Below are 27765 nucleotides of genomic sequence, written 5' to 3'. Positions count from 1 at the left end.
TTCATGGATGAAAGGATGATACATATAACATACAACCTGAAGTATAATTCTGAATGGAAAAAAGTATGATGAAAATTTCAATCCACAACCATAAAATCCATTGAAACAATGAAATAAGAAAGCCCCCAGAAGCATACAACCTTCTAAGTGAATGTCACCTTTTTAGAGTTCACTAAAATAAATCACAACGTGCATTTTATAAAACCGTCTTTAAAGGCATCAATTATGTTATTATGTAATACAGTAACACAGCTGTCTCTTCTATCAAGAAAACTTTTTACCTTGGTAATGTCTGTGATGGTACAGAACCACTAGATGGGGAACTAGCATCAATATCATCAACAGGAGAAGTGCAAACAGGTTTACTTGAGGCAAATTCCAACGCATACTGCAGAACATCCACCAAGGGGAATCGTTTGGGACCCGAACCATAGCTTAAATACCTATTAACCATAAAATGTATGAATGCTTTCATTTGTGTATAAAGCACATTTGTTTTTTTTTTTTCAATAATTGTTATAAAACATAATAAAAACACTTCAATAAATATTCCTCAACAATGAAATTAATTTTGCTTTCAAATGAAGATGGTGAAACTAAATATACACTCAAGAAATAAATTAAATGTTCTCCAAAGGAACACAAAACCAAAGCTGATTAAGACTGAATGTGTATATACACTGTTATAAATTTTAGATGCTGCTCTAAGTTGTAACCCAATAGTAAAATGAAAACTGACATTTCCATCTCCTGAGACTTTTATTTTTAGATCTGTTATCTGGTCTCAAGATGGTGACTAATATCATCCTCCCACCGTTTATGTCGGATTATTTTTCAATATGATTACTGATACCTTTTAAGAGTTAAAACTATTGAAAAATAACATTATTTTGTATAGAAAGTTTTAGGCTATAACTTTCAAATTAATACTAAAACAAGGGAATACAGATTAGATCAGAGGTTGCAAACTGGGATCTTTCAGACCACATTTCAGCCTGTAGACTTTTGTCTGAACTACAGAATATTTCATACTCTAGATTCTGGTTTCTTCTGGAAACAATGCGAAGCTACAGACAAATAGGAAGATGATGTTCACGCGTGGCACCGCCTACTAGTGCGGATAGCAGCCACCCTCTCTCCACAGGGATGTGCTCTCTGACTCCCTTTGCCCACCAGCTCACGCTTGACTTGCTTCGCTTCTTTATAAAGCCTCCATGAGCCTCTCGTAGGCATCTGAGTTTGTATCTTCTGTGTTAAGGAGAAACACTCAGTTACCGTTAGTTTTAAGGGGAATCTCAAGAGTAATATTTAGTCTCAGACAAGAAGAAATCTCAATCATAGATTAGTTTAACTTTACATCTATTTTTAGTACCATGCGTATTACCTCTTTATGGTAGGAATATTTAATTTTAAACAATAAAATCATCTTCTAATGCCAACTATGAATTATTTTAGTCTCTAACGAAACTCAAGCCTAAACTATTCAAGCAAAATATCAATCCAGAATGATTATTTACTCCTAGAATCACAAATCATTCAAAGCAAATTTTAAATTAAAGCTCTAGACAGTCACTAAAAATATGACTTCCTATAGTTAGCTCATAATTTCACTAAAGTTTCAATACCTTTCAAGTCTCTGTTGTAATACTGTGAGGTAATCTTTTAGTCTCTTGATCTCTTCCCTCTTAATTCTTGTTATTTCTCTGTTTCTATGCATGTATCTATCAGGAAAAAGAAATACAGCAATTATCAGTATTTGCAAATACAGAACTAGACACAATATTAAGTCTAGCCATCACCACAGAAGATCAACTCATCCAAAATTTTATAATAAAACATCGTACAGACAATACAAATTAGTATTTTTCCTTATAACATTATTCCCAGTAACTATTCTTTTCTAAATAAAAAGAGAACTCCATTTTCCCTGACAAATAGTATTAGATACATTACACAAAAAGTAAAAATTATTTTAAGGAAATTAAGCAAAATTTTCTCTAGGCACAATAACTCTTAACTGGATACTGAACTGTTTCAAAACTAAGTCATGCTGTATACCAAACCATACCTGTCCAGATATAAAACTTGAGGAAATTCCAATTTGTTGTGAATTTTTTCTGGTCTTCCCAATGCCTGATTAAATTCAAATCTTGACAATTCAAACGTTAACACAGGTGGTAGTTCAGTAAACCAATGCTGAAAGAAAACAGTAACAAAACCCCTTAATATCACCTTTCTGTTTTCTCCATTGCAATTTTAGGCACAGGATGTTAGTTAGCAGTGGCATTTTTATATGCACCATAATAATACTAACATGACAAACAACTGATTGGGTATGCAATTTAGTTAAAACTCAACTTCCTCCTAAAAGTTTTTCACACCTTTTGAAAATTCCAATGGGGTAACAGGAAACCAGGAAAGAGAAAAATCTTCTAATGACTCTCCTTCTTCAATGATTAATTCTTTACATTAGAATTTCTAACCCAAAGAGAAAGACACTGAATAAAAGTATGGCTTAGTATCTCAAGTTTTCTGGCTTCTTCAGTATTATGTCACAATTACTACCAGGAATGGCACATATACTTAATACAATCAACCACACGGTCAAAAACCTGTGACAAAGTAACATGTGAGAGGTAGTACACTAAAGAAAAAAAATATTTTATAGCATAAATGATCACAATTCTCATGCTAAAACTAGAAACTGATACTTTCCTGTTTTAAATTTAATGTTCCCACTGGAATTTTGACAAATTTGAGAAAAAGATCTATCACTAGGAAAACAGACTTTATACTGATGATAACTACATTTAATATTTTAAAAAATGACTAGTGCTTAAAGAATTGAATGCCTCACTGCTATGAGGCACTTCCTCCACACACTTTGGCAACTGTTCAGTTAAGCGTGAAATGCAACAAAACTTCAAAATTATTTCAATAAACAGATTCAAGCTTTACATAAACCTTATTCATTTAAAGAGAAAGAAAAAGGAAAAAACTTGTGAATTAACAAATACAGAAGTATAAAATAATGTAACAAGTATTTCTGAAGTGCTTATTTTAAGCCATGCAGTATACTTCTGTAAAAAGAAATTGTTGCATACTATATTGTGTATGGTATTTTCAAGTGCCACAAAATGTCACCACATAAATGTCAATAAGCTAAGAGTATGCTAATTTAAATTCAAACGTTCAAGAAAAAGAAAAGCAGAAGCTGCACATGTGGCAAACTGAATATGATCTTGAAAGCTGCTACTTTTCTGTAAATAAAATCAATAAAAATAAATGGTTATTAAAAACTATTTCTCCCTCCCAAAATGCTAATGATTACCTGAATTGAGATTTCCTGAGTTGGATTTGGTTTACCTTTTACTAAAAGTTGAAGTTTAAGGAATTTGCTTTATGGATATTACCTGAAACTGACTAGGGAAAGTTATGGAAGATCTAATATTAGAAACAACTCTTAAGTTTTAAAATTTCTTGAGCAAAGTTTGCTTATTTGCTTTGTTCTCCCATGGCACTGGAAAGAATTTTTTTTAGTTAGCTTTAATCCACACCTAAAATTACTATGAAGAATTAAAATATACCCCACACATATCACAAGGAAAACGTCTGATGCCTTAGGATGATATTCTCTATTCCATTTTACAACACTCAAACAAGTAGATTTCAAGTACTATTACCTTCATTTTTTTGCAATGCTTTAAATGTTACTATTTAAAATTAAATCTAAGTATTAACTTTAAATAGTTAACATACTTTAATTCACGGGAACCTACAATGGCCAGCAGAAATGAAATGATCCAAATTGGCGGTATGCTTCTCTGTAAACCATAAATAGTCCAGGAAATAGGTTCCATATCTTATGAAAGAATGTTCATAATATATTATGTAATATGTCTCTGTATGGATTTGTTTCCTCCAACAGCAGTGACAGTTTTTTCCTACTACAGGAGTGGAAGGATTTCACTTTTTCATTATCATGCTGATCAGGACGAGAGATAGCCACACCATTCCCTAAATTCATTTACAAAAATACTATGGGTATGTCTAGCTCTGTGATTTTTAGATCATAAGTACAGCAGTACATAAGTAGAATTTCAAATAATATAAACCAATGAGACTTTTTTCTTTCAAAATATTTTTCCATTCAGTAAAACTCTATACTTTATCCCTAATCTAACTGGTATGCCATGCTGTGAGACACAGGTCATTAAAAGTAAAAATGATGCTTATATCCTCCATATCTCAAAACACATACCATTATATGATTACTATTATTATTACTACATTATAAAATGAACTGACAGGGGTAATAGATTTCTGCAGTTAATGAAAAAAGAACTTAGATAATCAGCAATGCCAACAGCAGTACTCCTGAATTTACTGTAAATATAAATCTGACCTGTTAAAATATTTTCTAGAGAGAATGTGGCCATTTTTATGAGTAAATAGCTGATTTTTCTATTACTATGTTTTAACTACCTTGCTTTTGGAAGATTACATGAATATTGGGGGGTGGGGGGGAGGAACAAGAAAAAACAGACCTATCATTGGAAATTCCCCACAGAACACCAAACAAAGCTAGGATATAAACTAAGCACGAGAAGAGAAAATCCAATTCAAAAATTAGTTTCAGTCATTTAATTGCCTTCACTCCTTTGCCCTATATATTTCCTATATAATATCTCCATATATCTAATATAGTACACATAGGTATTATTTCTATAACTTAGCTTTTTAATTAAAGCTCTGTAAAATTTCTCTCAGCACTTTGATTATAACTTGGTACAACTTTGTGAAGGGAAATTTGGCAGTACTAACATTTTTAAATGAGTATGCCCTGTGACCTAAAGATTCCACTTCTAACTATCTTTCATTCCTAAGTGCTCAAGGGTATTTACAGGAAGACATTCTTTGAAATAATTCTTTGTCCAACTACTGTCTCACAGAAGAATTACAACAATTTAATTTTATAAATACGGGCTACAATGATACTATGCAGGTTCTAAATAGAATGATGTAAAGCTATATACTGACATGGAAGGATGCTCACAATATACTGCTAAGTAAAAAAATGCAAGTCTCAGGACAGTATGAACAGACAAATACAATATTTATATGTGCATATAAATCGTCTAAAAGGATGTACATCATACTATTGGTAGTGAATACCGATACCAGAAGTGAGGTGTTTACTCTTTGAAATTCTTTCTCTCCAACAGGCAATCAAAAAATAGCTCCAGGTTTCTTGGAGAGTATAACTCATTTACAATTGGCACACCATTTAATTAAAATTTATGATTTAGAAAAATATCTTACATATAATCATTTTTAATTTATTCAGTTGCCTCTTGGTAGTCACTACAGAAATGTAAACTCTTACAGCCCACTGGATGTTTTAACATAAGCAATTCTGGAGACTAGAGATCTTCCTATATTAGTTGGCCCCAGCTATTTCAGAAAAAAAAAAAAAAAAGATGTTTTCTATATCAAAGTAAAATCAATAATTTTTATTAAATAATAGTGTAAGAGATAAAAGGTATTAACATCGGGGATTATGCCAATTTTGTTTAGAAACAAGCCTAAAATGCTACTCATTGGTGTTTATAGAGAAACAAAATAGCTTTTCTGAAGCACATAATAAGACTATAATTTAAGGGTGTTACTAAAAACTTTTAAGATATTCTGCTCTAGTTGGTGAGAGTCACTTAAACCAGGTTGAATTATTATTGAAAGTACTGTGTTCAGCAAATCTAGGCAACTGGTACTAGGAATCACAGGCAATCAAATTTGCTATTATTGAGACTGCTTAGAAACTGAATTCAGAGATGACAACAAACCACTGTGTATCTTAGGTTAGATGGGAAAACCTAGGCAGAAATTATATATTGTAGTATAGGGCATTCAGAGTATGAAGCCAAAGACAGAGGACAAACTAGATTTTTAAAAAAATAAATAATGACAATCAGAGTCAATGCAAGAAAAACATTTTTAAAAGGTAGGAATATGTGAGAAAGATTATTTACCAATTATTAAATTATTTACAATAAACCATAGTGTGTTTCATTTATAAGCTACTTTGACAATGTGAGGAAAATGCCATCCCTTTTTTCCCTGCCCAAACCCATCATTCTTTTGTTTAATAGAAAACAGATTGCACTTCATGGGGCTCTGCACACCTGTTCCATTTTGGGATCCTTGGAAAGTCCCAATCTTTACAGATTTGTTTCCCAATCAATAAAATAAATATGCTTAATTTAAGTATTCTTAATTAAAGGTCTATATCAGAGTCATCTGTGGAGCTCTGGTGGCCATATACCATATCCCTACCCTAGATTCTGATTCGATAGCTTTGAAGTGAGGTGTAGATATCTGTTGAGAATCACTGAAATAGATGCTCTATGATGTAGAGAGAAAAACTACTTCAAATATTTTCTCTCTCTCAAAAAAACAGCCAAAAAATAGTAAATATTATTTATTTCCTTTTTTGTTTGAGTGAGGGAAGAAAAGGAAATGAGGATGGCGTTAGAATTATATCTTTTTAAAAAAGCACACAACTCAAATAAAAGCAATTTATTCTGAAAAATACAAGAACCTAGTCCCTTTTTAGATAAACAGAGATGCCATCACTTAATATTTATTAAGTACCTATTCAGAATAAAGACCTTGGCAACTTTTTTAATATGACTGAGACATTTCATTCAGTCAGTCAATATGTATTGTGTAATTTTATCTGCAGTCACCACACTGCCCTAGGGATACAGTAGTGAATGGCACAGATGAAGACCCCCACCCTCATGCACGGAGTTTACATCTAGACAGCTATCAGCAATTGCTTAATGATGACTGATTTTGGCGTACATAATCTGTCCTTTATCGTTTACTCTATTATTCTAGAAGAATATATGGATGGAAGGATATACAGATGGAGCTAGAGAGATGAATTGAGAGATGGAGATAGGTTATTAGACAGAGACCAGTGGAGACAGATAAATAGGTTTGTAATATATTTTTTTAATTCTTTCTTTCTTGAGAAAGCAAGTTTTTTCATCTGCTCTTCAGGCAATCACACAGTAATTTTACAAGAAAAGGAGTGTGGTGTTGCCTACTTGGGTGTGGACATATTCCAACAATATTTGATGTAAGTAACATATGTCTATATAAAATTCCACTCTAACATCAGTGTTTTTCTTCCTTACTTCCAGGACTAGCATGCGGTAATGGCCGGTACCATGACTGAAAAGTCTTAAAAGACTGAACAGTGTCCTAAAGGAGGATTTTAACATCAAATTTTGAGAAAAATTTTAAATGAAAATTTAACTTATAGAGTATATTAACTCTGCAGGTTTCCCAAATATGTATAAATTATCATAATTAAATCCAAATACATTTTCTGAGTATTCTCTCAATTATTAGTAGCTATATCCTTAGAGCCTTAAATTGCACTTCACAACATTTTAAGAAAGACCTGAAGGAAAAGGGAATAAAGATGCTAAACTCACCTCTTGGCCGGACTTTCCTGAATTTTCCGAATGTAATGACTCAATTTCTCCTTCAATCATGGCAGCTTCTAGGCACTCATGTAGATCTTTGAATCCATTGACCTGAAGTGGGTACTGACCAAACATTTCAGTATTTTCAAATTTTTTACCTATAAGAGGGGGGAAATTAATATTCCTCAATATGGCCTTTTAGCTACTAAAAGTAAATAGATGTATACAGTAATTATCTCCTGAACCTGAAAACTATAACTGTTTATGGTCCAGACAGTAGTAGTTGGTACAATTTTCCTACTGGTTTGTACATGTACATATGTATATCCACATCCAGCTATGCTATAGATATTACACACCCCTATGTGTGTATGTAATTATATACATGCATATGTAAGTACATATTATGTATATATGTATATAAACATATATATATATATATATATATATATATATATATATATGTATGTTTATTCTTTTAAAAAGTACCTTCTAAGGGTAAGAGAGTGTGCTAACATTGAGAATATATATAGCAGTGCACAAAAGAGATATGGTCTCTGAGCTGAGGAAACTCCTATCCTCTTCTGGAAAAAGACATTATACACATTAATTGTACATATAATTATGAACAAACAATTGTTTATAATTACAGATGTTATAAAAGGGGTGGTGAGACAGAGTGCTGTGAGAAGGTATAAAAACGGGGAACAAACTCAGTCTTTAGGGCTGGAGGGTGAAGCAGGGAAAACTTTCATAGCAAAATGACATTTATGCTGAGACTGTAAAGGTGAATGGGAGTTGGCCAGGCCAGAACGTCGGGGAGCCAGAGTATTCTTGGCCAAGCAACAGCACACGCAAAGACTTTCAGGCTGCAAAGAACTTGGCATGTTTTAACGAATTAAGGGAAGGAAAGTATAGCTTAAAGAGCAAGATGGAGATGACAATGAAGAGTTAGGTGAGGGATCAAAATCAAATTCTTAACGAAGTCTAGTAGCCCTTGTTGAGAATTTTTTTTCCAGTATATTCTGAATATAATGGAAAGTCAATGAATAATTAAATCTAGGAATAAGAGGCTCAGATTTATATCTCTGAAACATCCTTACGGTTTCCGCGTTAAGAGAGTGATAGACTGTCAGGAGACTATTATAGAATCTATCTAAAAATAAAGGTAGCATTGAATAGGGTGTTAGTAAAAGTGTATAAAAACAGATGAAATGACATACACACATTTATAAATATATACAAAAGGGAGCACTGATAGGACTTGACTGAATGGCTCATAGGCAGGATGGGGAACAGAAGAGAAAGGAAGGTATCAAGAATGATACTCAGATTTTTAGCATGAACAACTGAATTGATTTTTATGTACTGAAAGGGGCACCAGTGAAGGAAGAGTAGAGGATTTTTTTTTTTACTTTTGTTTTAAGGCAGCAGGGAAAATCATTGGTTTCGAATGGCCCATAAGATTTCAAGTTGAAAAGAGGTGGACATAAATAAGTCTGTAACTAAGACTGGTGTGAAGCTATAAATTGGAGAATTGCTAGCTTATTGATAGCAGGAAATCAAGGAAGTGAATGAGACTGCCCAAGGAATTATCTGACAGGAAGAGGAAGAGGACCTAAGCTAATTCCCAAGGATCTCCTACCTTTAGATACAGGAAGAACTATAAATATAACTCATAAGAAGTACCCACAGAGGCATGAGAAAGCCAAGATAATATGGTGTGATAGAAGCCAGAGAAGTGTTTTTAAGGAAAGAGTGGGGAAAAGGGGGAGAAGGAGAGAGTGGAGTCAACAGCATTAATAGTTGATAAGAATTCAATAAGAACTGAGAGGGAGCCGATGGACTAACACGTGTAAGAAATCAATAACCTTAAAAAGCCCCTTTGAGAAGAGGTCTGGGGACAGAAAATGAAAGTGGGACAGGTAGAATAATTGGAGAGATAGCAGGTGAAAACAAACTCCTCACTTTAAAGGAGCTTATTTCTGAATAAGATTGACTGAAAAAAAGCATGTGAAGGGAGATTTTTTTTTAATTTTAAAGATGTGAAACACCAGAGCATGTCTAAATATTGATGAGAAAGACACAATGAAAGGAAGAAGCTAAAGATACAGAAAAAAAGCAAGATAACGGACAGAATAAGGCCTGAGTGAAAACATGAAAGGATGAGATTCTGAGCACATGTAATGAATAGCCATTGATATTAGACTAAATAATTCCTTTATTACCTGGAGGGACAAATAAAAGAATGTGGTAGAGGTTGGAATGGATCCAAGTTGGGAAGCCTGAAGCTCATATATATGAGGAACTCACTTTTAAGAGCTATGATAAAAAAGTTATAAGCAAAAAATTAGATTCAGAGCCTTAGCCAGGACCCATGGTTAGGCTTCATTAACTTCATGGTAAATCCATGAAATTTGAGTTAAGATCTTTCTCAGAAAATGAAGAGACAAAGAAATTAGATTAGAGGTAGAAAAACTGGAAATAGTTATTGTAGAAAATGGGAAAGAAGACAGTGATTAAACAAAGATGACTGCCAGGTAGGATTACAGGCTTGGGACCAGTGAAGCTTAGAGTCACTACAACTTTATGATCCATTACAGTTAGCTCATTTGAGTGACTTTCTCCTAGCAATGGTCAGGTTCTCAGTACATGCAGAGAGAAGAGGAATAGTTCCATGAGGGTCAGAGACTAGCCAGAGAGGTGGTGCCAGAAGGGAATGAGGGGAAAGAGTTTTAGAAATGTATAAGGATGATCATAATGGACAAGGAAGGAAGTAAAGCAAAGACTGAGAAGAACAGAATGGAGGGGTTAATGGCCTAGAAATTCTAGAAGAGTTGAAGAAGTTTTGCAATAGAGTACTTTAGTAAACAAACTGAAAATCACCCCTAATTGAGAGTCACTAGTCTAAAAAAAGGCATTAAGAAGATATATGTAAAAATAATAAAGTGTTCTAAAATAAATTGTTAACAAAGCAAACACACAGTTCACCTGGAAATGTATTAAAATCACATTTATGCAGCACAGTAGCCTTTAAACAACTCTTCAAAACCAAGTACAAAGACTTCACTGACTGAGAAATTTTAATAATCACTTTTAAGAATCCAGATAATATAGGTAGAAGTGCTCATGAGAAGTATTACAAATAGTGCCCAGTCACAACCTGATTAGAGCTCCTCCTTCTGCTATATACAGTGTTCTACTTCAGATAAAAACTGGTATGATAGTGTGGACATCCCAAATTGGAATACAATGCACTATATAAAATATTCCACTATTTATATAATGAATATTTAGCATTTGAGGCAAACAAAATGTACTAACACCTCAATATAACCTTTAGGATGTCTGATTAAATCCTGAGTTAGTGTCTACCTTTTTCCAAATCTCAAATATAAAACTACATTCAAACAAAACTTCATGGGACTCCATCACTTAAGATCCTGAAGAAAAATTAATTTCCCAAATTTTATACTTTGGGTGATTTGGGTGAACTTTCAAAAGTTGATGTATAGGGTCATTTGGGAATAACAATTTTTCAAAAATGTATGCTTTGGGACTTAGTAATATTATTACTTGAAGTATATCTTATGAGTCAGTTCCCTGCCCTTGTTAGGAAAACCAAAGAGTAACTGGTGAGGCCTGGATTTTACATAACAGGAATAGTATCACTCAACTGATTTTTCAGAAGACAGAGTACAACTCTTTCTTGAAAACTATATTCTGAAGAATTTTATAACCACCCCCAAAATGGAAACCCTGCAATACCCTGACTATGCTAAATTGCTAAGTACAGCTTTCAACATGCATAGACTTGAAACCCTCAAAAACAGTGACCATCATACCAAGCCCAGTATTAAACTCCAGTATTATTTTTAAAAGATCCACCAATTGCCCCATTAATCCCTGTATCCTAACAATTCACAGTATCACAGAACCCGTCCCAGGCAAAGAACATCAGGACAACATTAACTAAGTAAGTACCAAGTAGCATATGACAATATACTCTGCACTTTCCTTTACAGGCACTCAATTCTTTGCTTTTTATATAAATGATGAGCAGTAGCAATGCAGCAGAAACTACTAGACAAAGTCAAATTAAAATTAAAAAACATTCCACAAATAAAGTCACTATCATGACAAAGGAGCTAAAAGCTAATAATACCTCAATTGTAATAAAAAAGTAAACATGTGTAACTATACCTTCAAGCACTCCCACGGCTAGGAATCTTCCATAGAACAACTCTACCATGGGGTTCTTTGGCTTCTCTTCATCCCTAAAAATCACATTAAAAATATAAATGTGGTTATAATTCTTAATTTTTAGAACTGTATATAATAGAGAAAACATTAAAAGAACAATAATGTATGCCAAGACAATAACATTTATGTGGTTATCATGTGTTTGGCACTGCGACTTAGTGTTGGGCCAAGGTACTTCAATTTATTTTCCGTTTCTTCACCTGTCAACTGAGGATAGTAATAGTAATGGAACTCACAAGGTTGTTGTAAGGGTTAAAATGAATTACTATGTAGGACGTCCTTATAAGAAGACCTGAGTAGAGTCTGTATTCAGGAAGTGCCTGATCTTTCCATTATCATTTCGACCTTGAACTTTTAGTCTGTACAATACATGCTTATCTGGACTTGTTGGGAAGGAGGGAAAGCCACTTTTAATCAAAATAAATTTCTATAAAATTTTAATAAGTCATTTTCCACATTTACCTAGAAGAATGAACACTAGCCATCAGCAGTGAAGGAGAAAAACACCAGCTTCAACCCAGGTAGCTAAAGAGAAACTCCATAAAGTTTCATGTTGCTGGTAAAATTAGTCATCTGTGAATTTTCCAAATTCTTTAACATATAAATTTGTTGTTTTTCTTTTTTGCTTGAAGCAAATAGAAACTGACAATTTTAAACTTTTTTTTAACGCTTTGTACCGTGTGGTCTAAAAACACAAAGTTTATTTTGGCCTTGCTATATAAAAGTATGTTGTGTCCACAACTGCAGAGAGATTTTTTCTTCATAAATTTTGTGTTTAAATTAGTAAAACTGATTTATTTTAAAAAAGAGAGAAGGACACTATCTGTCTCTTGATACATGTGTTACATTCACCCTCATTTAAACCATAAAATAATTGGTGGGAAGTACTTCACTTAATCTCTGGAACAATCCTATGAGGTAGTGTGGTGGTCATCAGTGCTATTCAAAAAGATTTCTGTCCCTCTACTTTTAGGTACATAGTAAGAAGCACTTTCCCATTTACTTTTTATTGAAATTTGAAAAAAATCTGAACTGTGATAAAATACACACAATATAAAATTTACCATCTTAACCATTTTAAGTTTACAGTTTGGCAGTGTTAAGTATATTCACACTGTTGTACAACCAACTTCCAGAACTATTTTTCATCTTGAGAAACTGATTAAACAACTCCACATTCTTCCCTCCCGCCAGGCCCTGGCAACCACCATCTTAACTTTCTGTTTCTTTGAGTTTGACAACTATTGACACATCATATAAGTGACATACAGTGTTTGTCTTTTTGTGACTGGCTAATTTCACTTAGCATCATGTCTTCAAGGTTCATCCATGTTGTAGTATGTATCAGAGTTTCCTTACTTGTTAAGGATATTCCATTGTATGTTTATAACACATTTGTATTTCCATTCATCCATGGACACATCAGTTGCTTTCACCCTGCTATCAATTCTTTTGGATATAAATTCAGCAGTAGAATTGCTGGATCATTTGGTTAATTCTTGTTTTTTTTCATCTTTATAGATACAATTGACCAACAAAACTGTAAGGTATTTAAGTACAATGTGAAGATTTGACATATGTATACACTGTGAAAGGATTCCCTCCATCAAATAATACTAGTATTAATTTTTTGAGGAACCACCATGTTTTCCACAGCAGCTGCACCATTTTACATTCCCATCAAGAGTGCACAAAAGTTTCAATTTTTTCATATCTTCATCAACACATGTTATTTTCTGTTTTGTTTTGGTTTTGGTTTGGTGAGGGTTTTTTTGGTTTTTGTTTTTTGACAGCAGCCATCCTAATGGGTATGAGGTGTTCCCACTAACTCTGAAGTTAAGTAAACCACATGACTTGCTCTGCACAACGAAATGTGAGTGGAAGTAATGTGTGCCTTTTCTGGGCTGTAACTTTGAGAGCCAATATACTTTCCACTGATGTGGTAATCCCAGAATCCTGTGATGAGATGAAGCCTCTGTCAGCGTGAGGCCCTGTCAATGGATGTGCAGAGCCCCTTGCTCACACTCATTGGGCATAGCTAAGGCTATGACATAAACCTCTGAAGTTTGGGGGATGTTGCCAAAGGATTATCTAGCCCACCCTAAATGGCAGCAGGTGGCACTCTTACCTCTATTGCACTGGTAATAAAACTGTAGACTACGCTAAGTCACTTGCCTAAATTCACACAACTAGTAAGTGCTCAAACTGAAAAGCAAACTCAAGTCTGCCTCTAAAACCTATGAATCCTCCCACTATGCATACTTAATCTCTGGGCATTTTAACTCTATGAAAACAGTTTATTTCACACCTTATTTTTTACACTGTGAGTTGAGACTGATATGGGGGAGAGGAAGAATCCAAAGATTGTCTCTCTCAATGTAAAAGTCTATGAATCTTTAGACATATTAGTATATCCATTTCCACAGGTCATATTTCCATGTAGAAAAGCAACATTCCTGGTTTCTCTCCTTACCGTCACATACATACTGCATAGAAAGAGCAGTGACATACCAGGTTGGTGACTTTGGCCGAAGAAACTGGGTAAGAGCTGCTCGACTAATTCTGAATTCTCTTTCCAAATCTTCGTATCTGAATTTTGGTCTGCTCTCCACTGACCTGTGGTATGCACACTGACCTTCCCTAAGGAGTCAGACAGACCAATCTTCTAGAAATTGTTTACCCTGTCCTTCTTTGCAACCTCTCAGAGGTCTTACTCTTTACTGTGCATTTAAGCTTTGAACATCAGGGACTAACACTGTGGTTATCAACAGAAATGTAAGGAACCCAAGTGAAGAGCAATTTAAAAGATGTGAGACTTCTATTGATAAAACAAAAATTATATACCCACCACTCACATGAAGAAAAGCTAGATTGACACAAATAGCAAAGGGCAAAAGAAATCACTAAAGAAAACCTGTATCAGGGACACTTTAGCCTTGGGAATTAGGTCGACACAGAAAGAGTTCAGAGATCTAGGGCAACTGATAGAGTAACCTACTCAGTGCTTCCCAATCTTTTTAATGTCACTGGCACACAGATAATATATGCAGAGAACTCTGGAATAAAACCACATGTTTTCTCATGATCACAGAAACAGGATCAATACCTCCACATACCTATAATCTGGCTTACCATGGCACAACAACTGGAAAGCTCTGTTCTAGATAGGCAGAGCATAGTGGTTCAAAAAGTTTTAGCTTGGGGCTTCCCTGGTGGCGCAGTGGTTGAGAGTCCGCCTGCTGATGCAGGGGACACGGGTTCGTGCCCCAGTCCGGGAGGATCCCACATGCCGTGGAGCGGCTGGACCCGTGAGCCATGGCCGCTGAGCCTGCGCGTCCGGAGCCTGTGCTCCGCGACGGGAGAGGCCACAACAGTGAGAGGCCCGCGTATCGCAAAAAAAAAAAAAAAAAAAGTTTTAGCTCCATAAACAGTAAAGAAAAAACAAAACTACTGAGAAATGAATGAGGAGAAGGACATATTTCAAATAAGACAATTTTAGATGAAATGGGAAAGTTCTAGCTTCTTTTAAAACAGTTTTAGGAAACGGGGAGAGAACTTGTTAGTTACTAGATCAGAAAAGTTGACACTGGGACCCAAAGAAATTTTTCAAAAGTAAATGGGTAATAAGGAAAGATCTCCAAAATCAGAAAAGAATGATCCTTTCAGAAATAACCAGGATTCAGGAAACAGTCAAGTGGCAGTCTTCTAAGACTAGAGATAAAAAGTAATCAGGGAGTTGTGTTGCAGATAGGTTACTATATGGGCTGCTTATAGAAAATATGGATAGATTTGAGGAGAAACTAGGGATTTCAGGGTAAAGCATTCAAAGAATTACTGAGAGAACTTCAAAGAGACTCAGTAATCATTGATGGGGATACAGATATTGTTCACATTCTGAGGAAATACGCTCAGTAAATTTTGGGGGTTGGAACTCTAAGGAAAAGTACAAGGAACGTGAGTTTTACTAAAGAGGAGCCAGGGTGGACAATCATAGATCAAGTCCACACATGGGCTGTCTGCTGGTCTGACAGGACAGAACCCTGGTGGAATTCTGCAACACAAAAGAGGTGAAGGTGGACAATGCATGTTTGAACAATAAATTACTTGGGCATACTCCTAACTCATATTTCACTAGCTCTCATTATGAGGGCCCTATCAAGAAAATACAGAGGAACAGGTTAGACAAAAACAAATTTATAGGTCAGAAAACAAAGTCAAAAGAAGAAAAAGAGAAGATACTCGTCCATCAAACACAGCTGGTTCTGAATGAGGCAGAAGCTAAGAAGCAGGTTAAACTATTAAAAATTCAGCCAAGCCTTCCTTAAAGAAGAATGAAAAAAATGTCTATGTAACTGAACCTTAAAGGGCTATCCCGCCCAGAAAAAAAAAAGTAGCAGAAAAAAATATAGTCAAGTCCTAGAACTTTCAAAAGCTGAGGAAAGAGCATATCATAGAGATGATGATCTTCACTGGATGCTGGAACTCAGGTTTCAGAAGCATCAACAGCAGATTCAGTTCAGCAATCTGATGGGGAGATTTACAAATGAAGCTAACATGAAGAGAAGAAAGAAACTACCTAGAAAGCATGTTTTACAGGCCTAAACAATCCCATACCAATGCAATGGCAGCAACTACTGGGCACAAAAATATGTGATTAGAAAGAGCTTACATTCAATGCAGCACTGAGGGCCAGAAAACTGGAGCTCATTAAGAAAAATGTAACTTAAGAGTTTTGGTGGACAGAAAAGAAGGGCACCTGACCAGAGCTGTTAGCATCATAAACTTCTAAACATGCCAAGAAGGAAGCGGCTTTGTTCAATGCCACATTCTCAAGACAGTTCCCAACAGTAGAATTTTTTCCCTCAGATACTGTAGATTTAGCACCATAATCTTGAGAGATTTCTTCCAACGTAAGTTTATAAGTAGTTGTCTAAGACCAATTGGCCCTTAATGACAGGCATCTTGGCAGAACTAAAACCATGATGATTGCCTCCATTTATGACATTATCCAGATTTTCTGCTACAGTCTTTAGCAACAATAACTTCAGTCTGGATTGCACTAAGATCTAGGAATATTATAGCTGGACTGAAAGTTAAAGGGCTGAAGTTCTGCTTTTGTTTCAAAATTTCAAAAGTAAGAGATCAGTGTTAATCATGTGTCCTAATAATCCTTCAACATCTAAAATTAGGGTATACGAAATTCAACATTTGAAGGACTGAAAGAACTACACACATACAAGTGAAAGAGAATACAGGCTTCACCTGAAGAACCTCAACTCAATTCAGGCACAGAATTCAACTCAATTCAGGCCTGTAGTGTAAAGGCTGAACAAACTCAGAAAATCAAAAATGATTTCTTTTTTGTTAGACTGCAACGAAAGGGCAAAAGAATCTGAATTTCAAGTATAATTTGTTTGGATTTTTCCTTAAAAGATCAAGTAGATATAATTTGGAAACTTATTTTTCCCCTGAGAATTTGAGAACAAATGAGGAGGGCTATATAAAATTTTAGAAGCATCTCCTAGTTGCTAACAATATATAATTAGAATATTTTTACTTTAATTCAATCTCATTGCAGACTACGTTATTATGCCTTTTTTGGACAATAAGGCTGGCCATAATTTTAAAATAGAAAAAGAAATGATACATCTAACTAAGAAACTAAAAGAGCTATACTCAGAAAACTAGGAAACTGATGAAAGAAACTGCAGACATAAACAAATGGAAATATATATGGTGCTCATGGATTGAAAGAATTAGTATTGTTAAAATGATCATACTACCCAAAGCAATCTACAGATTCAATGTATCTCTATAAAAATACCAAAGGCAGTTTTCACAACACTAGAACAAATAATTCTAAAATTTGTATGTAAACACAAAAGACCCTGAATACACAAAACAATCTTGAGAAAAAAGAGCAAAACCAAAAGTATCAAGCTGACCCTAGTAACCCAGCTGGAACCGGTCTGAGGTGGCACAGGGCCTGTGAGTTTGGTTTTAAGTGCCTGGTGGGAAAGCACATGTAAGTGCAACTCCTTTCTCAGAATGAGAAAATTATTGCTCAGAAAGGCACAACTTGTCTAAGTTTACACAGCTAGTTGGCAGATTGGCTAGGACTTGGTTTTCGTCATCAAAGTCAGTGCTCTTTAAGCTATCTAGGAGCAGACAAGATGGCCGAGTAGAAGGACCTGAGCTAGCCATCTCTCACACAAACACCAAAATCACAACTACCTGCTGAGCAACCAATGACAAAAAATGACTGAAACCAACCAAAAAAAGGATACTCTAGTTCCAAAGACAAGGAAGAAGCCACAATGAGAAGGTAGGAGGGGCATATTCGTGATCAAATCCCATACATGCTGGGTGGGGAACCCACAAACTAGAAAATAATTATACTGCAGAGGTTCTCCCACAGGAAAGAGAGTTCTGAGCCCCACATCAGGCTACCCAGTCTGGGCATCTGGCATTAGAAGCCCCAGAGCATTTGCTTTGAAGGCCAGCAGGGCTTGATCACAGGAACTCCACAGGACTGGGGGAAACAGAAATGCTACTCTTGGAAGGTGAACACAAGGTCTTGTGCACACCGGGACCCAGGGTAAAAAGCAGTGACTTCACAGGAGCCTGGGACAGACCTACCTGCTGGTCTTGGAAGGTCTCCGGGGGAGGCAGGGGGCAGCTCTGGCTCACTGCAGGAACAAGGACACTGGTGGCAGAGGTACTGGTGAGTACTACTCATTGGTGTGAGCTGTCCTGGAGGCCACCATTTTGATGCAAAGACCTGGTCCCACCCAAGAGCCCTTAGGCTCCAGTGCTGGGATGCCGCAGGCCAAACAACCAATAGGGTAGGAACACAGTCCCACCCATCAGCAGACAGGCTGCTTTAAGTTTTCCTGAGCCCACAGCTGCTTCTGAACATACTGCTTGACAGAGCCCTGCTCACCATAGAGACAAGACCCAGCTCCACCCACCAGTGGGCAGGTATCAGTCCCTCCCACCTGGAAGCCTGCACAAGCCTCTTAGACCAGCCTCACCTACCAGGGGTCAGACACCAGAAGCAAGAGGAACTACAATCCTGCAGCCTGTGACACTGCAAATACAAAGTTAGATAAAATGAGACAGCAGGGCTTCCCTGGTGGCGCAGTGGTTGAGAGTCCGCCTGCCGATGCAGGGGACACAGGTTCGTGCCCCAGTCCGGGAAGATCCCACATGCCGCGGAGCAGCTGGGCCTGTGAGCCATGGCCACTGAGCCTGCGCATCCAGAGCCTGTGCTCCACAACAGGAGAGGCCACAACAGTGAGAGGCCCACGTACAGGTTAAAAAAAAAAAAAAAAAAAAAATGAGACAGCAGAGGAACATATTCCAGATGAAGTAACAAGATAAAACCCCAGAAGAACAACTAAGTGAAGTGCAGACAGGCAATCTAACTGAAAACGAATTCAGAGTAATAGTAAAGATGATCCAAGATCTTGGAAAAAGAACGGAGGCACAGACCAAGAAGATATAGGGAATGTTTAACAAGGAGCTAGAAGATTTAAAGAACAAACAGAGTTCAACAATACAATATCTGCGATGAAAAACACACTAGAATAAATCAATAGCAGAATAAATGAGGCAGAAGGATGGATAAGTGAGCTGGAAGACAGAATGGTGAAAATCACTGCTGTGGAACAGAATAATGAAAAAAGAATAAAAGAAATGAGGACAGTTTAAGAAATCTCTGGGACAACATTAAATGCACGAACATTCGTATTATAGAGGTCCCATAAGGAGAGGAAAGGGCCTGAGAAAACATTTGAAAAGATAATAGCTGAAAACTTACCTAACATGGGAAAGGAAACAGTCACCCAAGTCCAGGAAGCACAGAGAATGCCATACAGGATAAACCCAAGGAGGAACACACCAAGACACATATTAATCAAATTGACAAAAGTTAAAGACAAAGAGAAAATATTAAAAGCAACAAAGGAAAAGCAAAAAATAACATACAAGGGAATCCCTATAAAGTTATCAGTTGATTTTTTAGCAGAAACTCTGCAGGCCAGAATGAACTAACACATATATCTAAAGTGATGAAGGGAAAAAAACCTACAAGTATATTCTTATACTCTACCCAGCAAAGCTCTCGTTCAGATTCAAAAGAGAAATCAAAAGCTTTACAGACCAGCAAAAGCTAAGAGAATTCAGCAACACCAAACCTACTTTACAACAAATGCTAAAGGTATTTCTCTAGGCAGAAAAGAAAAGGCCACAACTAGAAACAAGAAAATTACAAATGGGAAAGCTCACCAGTAAAGGCAGGAAAATATACATACATAAATATGGTATCAAAACCAGCAACTGTGAGAAGAGGTGAGTACAAATATAGAATACTGGAAATGCATTTGAAATTAAGAGACCAGAAACTTAAAACAATCTTGTACATACATATGGACTGCTATATCAAAACTTCATGGTAACCACAAACCAAAAATCTATAATAGATACACACACAAAAAAGAAAAAGCAATACAAACATAACACTAAAGACAGTCATCAAATCACAAGAGAAGAGAAAAATATAGGAAGGGAAGAAAAAAGACCTGCAAAAACAAACCCAAAACAATTAACAAAATGGCATAAGTATGTATCAGTAATGACCTTAAACATAAATGGATTAAATGCTCCAACCAAAAGCAAAAACAAGAACCTTATGTATGCTGTCTACAAGAGACCCACTTCAGATCTAGGGACACATACAGACTGAAAGTGAGGGGATGGACAAAGGTATTTCATACAAATGGAAATCAAAAGAAAGCTGGAGTCGCAAAATCCGTATCAGACAAAATAGACTTTAAAATAAAGACTGTTACAAGAGACAAAGAAGGACGTTACATAATAATCAAGGGAAAAATACAAGAAGAGAAAACAATTGTAAATATATATGCATCCAACATAGGAGCACCTCAACACAGAAGGCAAATGCTAACAGCCATAAAAGGAGAAATCAACAGTAAAACAATAAGAGTGGAGAACGTTAACAGCCCACTTACATCAATAGACAGATCATCTAGACAGAAAATCAATAAGGAAGCACAGAACTTAAATGACACACTAAATCACATAGACTTAATTGATATTTATAGAGCATTCCATCTGAAAGTAGCAGAATACACAATCTTTTCAAGTGAACATGGAACATACTCCAGCACAGATCACATCATGAGCCATAAAGCAAGCCTCTATAAATTTGAGATTGAAATCGTATCAAGCATCTTTTCCGACCACGACACTATGAGATCGGACAACAAATACGAGAAAAAACTAAAAAAACACCAACACGTGGAGGCTAAACCATATGCTACTAAATAACCAATGGATCACTGAAGAAGTCAAAGAGGAAATCAAAAAATACCTAGAGGTGAATGAAAATGAAAACACAACGATCTGAAACCTACGGTACACAGCAAAATCAGTTCTAAGAGCGAAGTTTATAGCAATACAATCTTACCTCAGGAAAGAAGAAACATCCCAATTAAACAACCTAACCTTACACCTAAAGCAACTAGAGAAAGAACAACAAACAAAACTCAAAGCTAGCAGAAGGAAATAAATCATAAAGATTAGAACAGAAATAAATTAAACAGAGATGAAAAAAACAATTAAAAAAGATCAATGAAACTAAAACCTAGCTCTTTGAAAAGACAAACAAAATTGATAACCTTTAGCCAGACTCATGAAGAAAAAGAGGGTGATGGCTCAAATCAATAAAATTAGAAAAAAAATAGGAGAAGTTACAACTGACACCACAGAAATAAAAAGGAGCATAGAAGACTACTATAAGCAATTATATACCAATAAAATGGACAACTTAGAAGAAATGGACAAATTCTTAGAAAGGTACAATCTCACAAAACTGAACCAGGAAGAAATAGGAAATATGAACAGACCAATCACAAGCACTAAAATTGAAACTGTGACATAAAAGCTTCCAACAAACAAAAGCCTAGGACCAGATGGCTTCACAGGTGAATTCTATCAACCATTTAGTGACTAGTTAACAAGTATCCTTCTGAAACTATTTCAAAAATTGCAGAGGAAGGAACACTCCAAACTCATTCTATGAGGCCACCATGACCCTGATAGTAATACCAAAGATACCACAAAAAAAGAAAATTAAAGGCAGAAATCACTAATGAACATAGATGTAAAAATACTCAACAAAATACTAGCAAACTGAATCCAAAAACACATTAAAAGGATTATACACCTTGATCAAGTGGGATTTATCCCAGAGATGCAAGAACTTTTCGATCTCTGTAAATCAATCAGTGTGATACACCACATTAACAAACTGAAGATTAAAAACCATACAACCATCTCAATAGATGCAGAAAAAACTTTTATCAAAATTCAACACCCATTTATGATAAACACTCTCCAGAAAGTGGGCATAGAGAGAACCTACCTCAACATAATAAAGGCCATGTATGACAAAACCCACAGCTAACATCATACTCAATGGTGAAAAACTGAAAGCATTTCCTTTAAGATCAGGAACAAGACTAGGATGTCCACTCTAGCCACTTTTATTCTGCATAGTTTTGGAAGGCCTAGCCATGGTAATCAGAGAAGAAAAAGAAATAAAAGGAATCCAAATTGGAATGGAAGTAAAACTGTCACTGTCTGCAGATGACATGATACTATACACAGAAGATCCTAAAGATGGTATCAGAAAACTACTAGAGCTCATCAATGAATTTGGTAAAGTTGCAGGATTCAAAATTAATACACAAAAATCTGTTGCATTTCTATAAACTAATAACAAAAGATCTGAAAGAGAAATTAAGGAAACAATCCTATTTGCCATCGCATCAAAAAGTATAAATTACCTAGGAATAAACCTACCTAAGGAGGCAAAAGACCTGAACTCCGAAAACTATAAGCTGCTGATGAAAGAAATCGAAGATGATACAAATAGATGGAAAGATATATCATGTTCTTGGATTGGAAGAATCAACTGTCAAAATGACTATACTACCCAAGGTAATCTACAGATTCAATGTAATCCCTACCAAATTACAAATGGCATTTTTTGCCGATCTAGAACAAAAAAATCTTAAAACTTGTATGGAAACAAAAGACCCCAAATACCGAAAGCAATTTTGAGAAAGAAAAACTGAGCTGGAGGAATCAGCCTCCCTGACTTTAGCTACAGTAATGAAAACAGTATGGTAATGGCACAAAGAGTGACTTGCAGATCAATGGAACAGGATAGAAAGCCCAGAAATAAAACCATGCACCTACAGTCAATTAATCTATGGCAAAGGAGGCAAGAATATACAATGGAGAAAAAACAGTCTCCTCAATAAGTGGTGCTGGGAAAACTGCACAGCTATATATAAAAGAATGATATTAGAGCATTTGCTAACACCATACAGAAAAATAAACTCAAAATGGATTAAAGACCTAAATGTAAGACCAGATACTATAAAACTCTTAGAGGGAAACATAAGCAGAACACCCTTTGACATAAATCACAGCAATATTTTTTGGATCCATCTCCTAAAGTAATGAAAGTTAAAAACAAAAATAAACAAATGGAACCTAATTGAATTTAAAAGCCTTTGCATAGCAAAGGAAACCATAAACAAAATGACAAGACGACCAACAGAATGGAAAAAAATATTTGTAAAAGATGCGACCAACCAGAGGTTAATCTCCAAAATACAGAGACAGCTCATGCGGCTCAATATCAAAATTAATAATAACCCCATCAAAAAAATGGGCAGATCTAAATAGACATTTCTCCAAAGACAACATACAGATGACCAACACACACAAGAAAAGATGCTCAACATTGCTAATTATTAGAGAAATGTAAGTCAAAACTACAATGATGTATCACCTCACACTGGTCAGAATGGCCATCATCAAACAGTCTACAAACAACAAATGCTGCAGAGGGCATGAAGAAAAGGGAACCCTCCTATGTTGTTGGTGGGAATATAAAGTGGTACAGACACTATGGAGAACAGTATGAAGTTTCCTTAAAAAACTAAAAATAGAGCTATCATATGATCCAGCAACCCTACTCCTGGGCATATATTCGGAGAAAACCATATTTCGAAAAGATACATGCACCCCAGTGTTCAATGCAGCACTATTTACAATAGCCAAGACATGGAAGCAACCTAAATATCCACTGACAGATGAATGGATAAAGAACATGTGGCACATATATACAATGGAATATTACTCAGCCATAAAAAATACTGAAATAATGCCATCTGCAACAACATGAATGGAGTAGAGGTTATCATACTAAGTGAAGTAAGTCAGACAAAGACAAGTATCATGCAATATCACTTATATGTAGAATCTAAAAAAATGATACAAATGAACTTCAAAAAACAGAAACAGGCTCACAGAAATAGGTAACAAACTTATGGTTATCAAAGGGGAAAGGTGGAGGGGAAGGGATAAATTAGGAGGCTGTGATTAACATATACACACTACTATACATATAATAGATAATCAACAAGGACCTACTGTACAGCCCAGGGAACTCTAACCAATACTCTAACCAATAACCTATATGGGAAAAGAATCTGAAAAAGAATAGATATATGTAAAAACATTGTTAGCTAAAACCAAGGGTATGATGCTTCCTCATTTCAAACTATACTACTACAAAGCTATGGAAATCAAGAGTATAGTACCAGCACAAAAACGACAGGTAGGTAAATGGAACAGAACAGAGAGCCCAGAAATAAGCCCACACTTACATGCTCAATTAATGTATAACAAAGGAGGCAAGAATATACAATAGGGAAAAGAAACCTCTTCAGTAAATGGTATTGGGAAAACTGGACAGCTACATGCAAAAGAATTAAATCAAACCATTTTCTTACATCATATACAAAAATAAACTTAAAATCTATTAATGACTACCTGAAACCATGAAACTTAGAAGAAAACATAGGCAGTAGGCTCTGTGGCTTCAATCTTAGCAACAATTTTTTGGATATGTCTCCTCAGGCAAAGGAAACAAAAGCAAAAATAAACAAATGGGACTACATCAAACTAAAAAGCTTCTGCAGAGTAAAGGAAACTATTATCAAAATGAAAAGGCAACCTATCAAATGAGAGAAGATATTTGCAAATGGTATGTCTGATAAGGGGTTAATATACAAAATATACAAAGAACTCATATAATTCAATATATATAAATTTAAAAAATCCTAATTAAGAAAATGGGCATAGGAGCTGAATAGAGACTTTTCTCAGAAGACATACAGATGGCCAACAGGCACATGAAAAGATGCTCAACATCACTAATCATCAGGGAAATGCAAATCAAAACCACAATGATATATCACCTCACACCTGTCAGAATGGCTATTATCAAAAAGATAGCAAAGCAACTCTACCCACCACCAGTCCCTCCCAGCAGGAAGCTTGCAACAGCCTCTTAGATAGCCTCAGCCACGAGACGGCAGACAGCAGAAGCAAGAAGAATTACAATCTTCCAGCCTGTGGAACGAAAACCACATTCACAGAAAGATAGACAAAATGAAAAGGCAGAGGACTATGTACCAGATGAAGGAACAAGATAAAACCTCAGAAAAACAACTAAATTTAGCAGAGATAGGCAACCTTCCAGAAAAAGAACTGAGAATAATGATAGTGAAGATGATCCAGGACCTCAGAAAAAGAATGGAGGCGAAGACTGAGAAGATGCAAGAAATGTTTAACAAAGACCTAGAAGAATTAAAGAACAAACAAACAGAGATGAAGAACACAATGACTGAAATGAAAAATACACTAGAAGGAATCAATAGCAGAATAACTGAGGCAGAAGAATGGATAAGTGACGGGGAAGACAGAATGATGGAATTCACTGCCACGGAACAGAATAAAGAAGAAGGAATGAAAAGAAATGAAGACAGCCTAAGAGACCTCTGGGACAACATTAAACGCCAACAACATTCGCATTATAGGGGTCCCAGAAGGAGAAGAGACCTAGAAAGGACCCGAGAAAATATCTGAAGAGATTATAGTTGAAAACTTCCCTAACATGGGAAAGGAAATAGCCACCCAAGTCCAGGAAGCACAGAGTCCCAGGCAGGATAAACCCAAGGAGAAACACGCTGAGACACATAGTAATCAAATTGACAAAAATTAAAGACAAAGTAAAGTTATTAAAAGCAACAAGGAAAAAACGACAAATAACATAAAAGGGAACTCCCATAAGGTTAACAGCTGATTTCTCAGCAGAAATTCTACAAGCCAGAAGGGAGTGGCAGGACATATTTAAAGTGATGAAAGGGAAGAACCTACAGCAAAGATTAGTCTACCCAGCAAGGATCTCATTCAGATTCAATGGAGAAATCAAAAGCTTTACCGACAAGCAAAAGCTAAGAGAATTCAGCACCACCAAACCACCTCTACAACAAATGCTAAAGGAACTTCTCTAAGTGGGAAGCACAGGAAAAGGACCTACAAAAACAAACCCAAAACAATTAAGAAAATGGTAATAGGAACATACATATCGATAATTACCTTAAATGGAAATGAATTAAATGCTCCAACCAAAAGACACAGGCTTGCTGAATGGATACAAAAACAAGACCCATCTATATGCTGTCTACAAGACACCCACTTCAGACCTAGGGACACATATAGACTGAAAGTGAGGGGATGGAAAAAGATATTCCATGCAAATGGAAATCAAAAGAAAGCTGGAGTAGCAATACTCATATCAGATAAAATAGACTTTAAAATAAAGAATGTTACAAGAGACAAGGAAGGACATTACATAATGATCAAGGGATCGACCCAAGAAGAACGTATAACAATTATAAATATATATGCACCCAACATAGGAGCACCTCAATACATAAGGCAAATGCTAAGAACTATAAAAGAGGAAATCAACAGTAACACAATAATAGTGGGGGACTTTAACATGTCATTTACACCAATGGACAGATCATCCAGACAGAAAATTAATAAGGAAACACAAGCTTAAATGACACAATAGACCAGATAGATTTAATTGATATTATAGGACATTCCATCTGAAAACAGCAGATTACATTTTCTTCTCAAGTGCACGTGGAACATTCTCCAGGATAGATCACATGTTGGGTCACAAATCAAGCCTCAGTAAATTTAAGAAAACTGAAATCATATCAAGCATCTTTTCTGACCACAACACTATGAGATTAGAAATAAACTACAGGGAAAAAAATGTAAAAACACAAACATATGGAGGCTAAACAAACAAGAAAGACAGCAAACAACAAGCATTGGTGAAAATGTGGAGAAAAGGGAACCCTCATGCATTCTTGGTGGTAATGTAAATTGGTGCAGTCACTATGCCAAACAGTATGGAGGCTGTCAAAAAGTTAAAAACAGAACTACCATATATGATCCAGCAATTCCACTTCTGGATACTTATCCAAAGAAAACAAAAACACTAATTCAAAAAGATATATGCACCTGTAAGTTCATTGCAGCATTATTCACAATAGCTAAGATACAGATGCAACCTAAGTGTCCACTGATAGATAAATGGATAAAGATGTGTGTGTCTGTGTGTGTGTGTGTGTGTGTGTGAGTGTGTATATACACATTCCATGTAATATTATTCAGCCATAAAAAAAGAATGAAACCTTGCCATTTGTGACAACACGGATAGACCTAGAGGATATTATGCTAAGTGAAATAAGTCAGAGGAAGACAAATATTGTATCATTTCACTCACATACGGAATCTAAAAAACAAATGAACAAACAAAAAACAGAACAGAGTCATAGATACAGAAAACAAACAGATGGTTGCCAGTAGGAAAGTGGATGGTGGCAGGGGATGAGTGAAGTAGGTGAGGGAAATTAAGAGGTAGAAACTTCTAGTTACAAAATAAGTGAGTCACAGGGATGTACAGCATGGGGAATATAGTCAATAATAACCAAATATCTTTGTATGATGACAAAGGTGGTCAAAAGGTACAAACTTCCAG

General features: G+C 35.7%; 1 protein-coding gene across 3 annotated transcripts in view; it reads right to left on the bottom strand.

The window, feature by feature from the left end:
• The window catches only part of USP25 (ubiquitin specific peptidase 25), a 118767-nt gene that overhangs the window by 48758 nt on the left and 42244 nt on the right, over nucleotides 1-27765 (bottom strand). For all 3 annotated transcript variants that reach the window (XM_065876287.1, XM_065876288.1, XM_065876289.1), the window contains exons 8-12: nucleotides 11700-11773; nucleotides 7506-7654; nucleotides 2069-2196; nucleotides 1626-1721; nucleotides 282-443 (exon numbers count right to left, since the gene is read on the bottom strand). In XM_065876287.1, the coding sequence (XP_065732359.1) occupies nucleotides 282-443; nucleotides 1626-1721; nucleotides 2069-2196; nucleotides 7506-7654; nucleotides 11700-11773 (609 nt within the window). The remainder of the gene's footprint in view (nucleotides 1-281; nucleotides 444-1625; nucleotides 1722-2068; nucleotides 2197-7505; nucleotides 7655-11699; nucleotides 11774-27765) is intronic.

The sequence above is a fragment of the Phocoena phocoena genome, chromosome 4 (assembly GCF_963924675.1).
Source record: "Phocoena phocoena chromosome 4, mPhoPho1.1, whole genome shotgun sequence".
NCBI lineage: Eukaryota > Metazoa > Chordata > Mammalia > Artiodactyla > Phocoenidae > Phocoena > Phocoena phocoena.
This window is presented reverse-complemented; position numbering and strand designations above follow the sequence as displayed.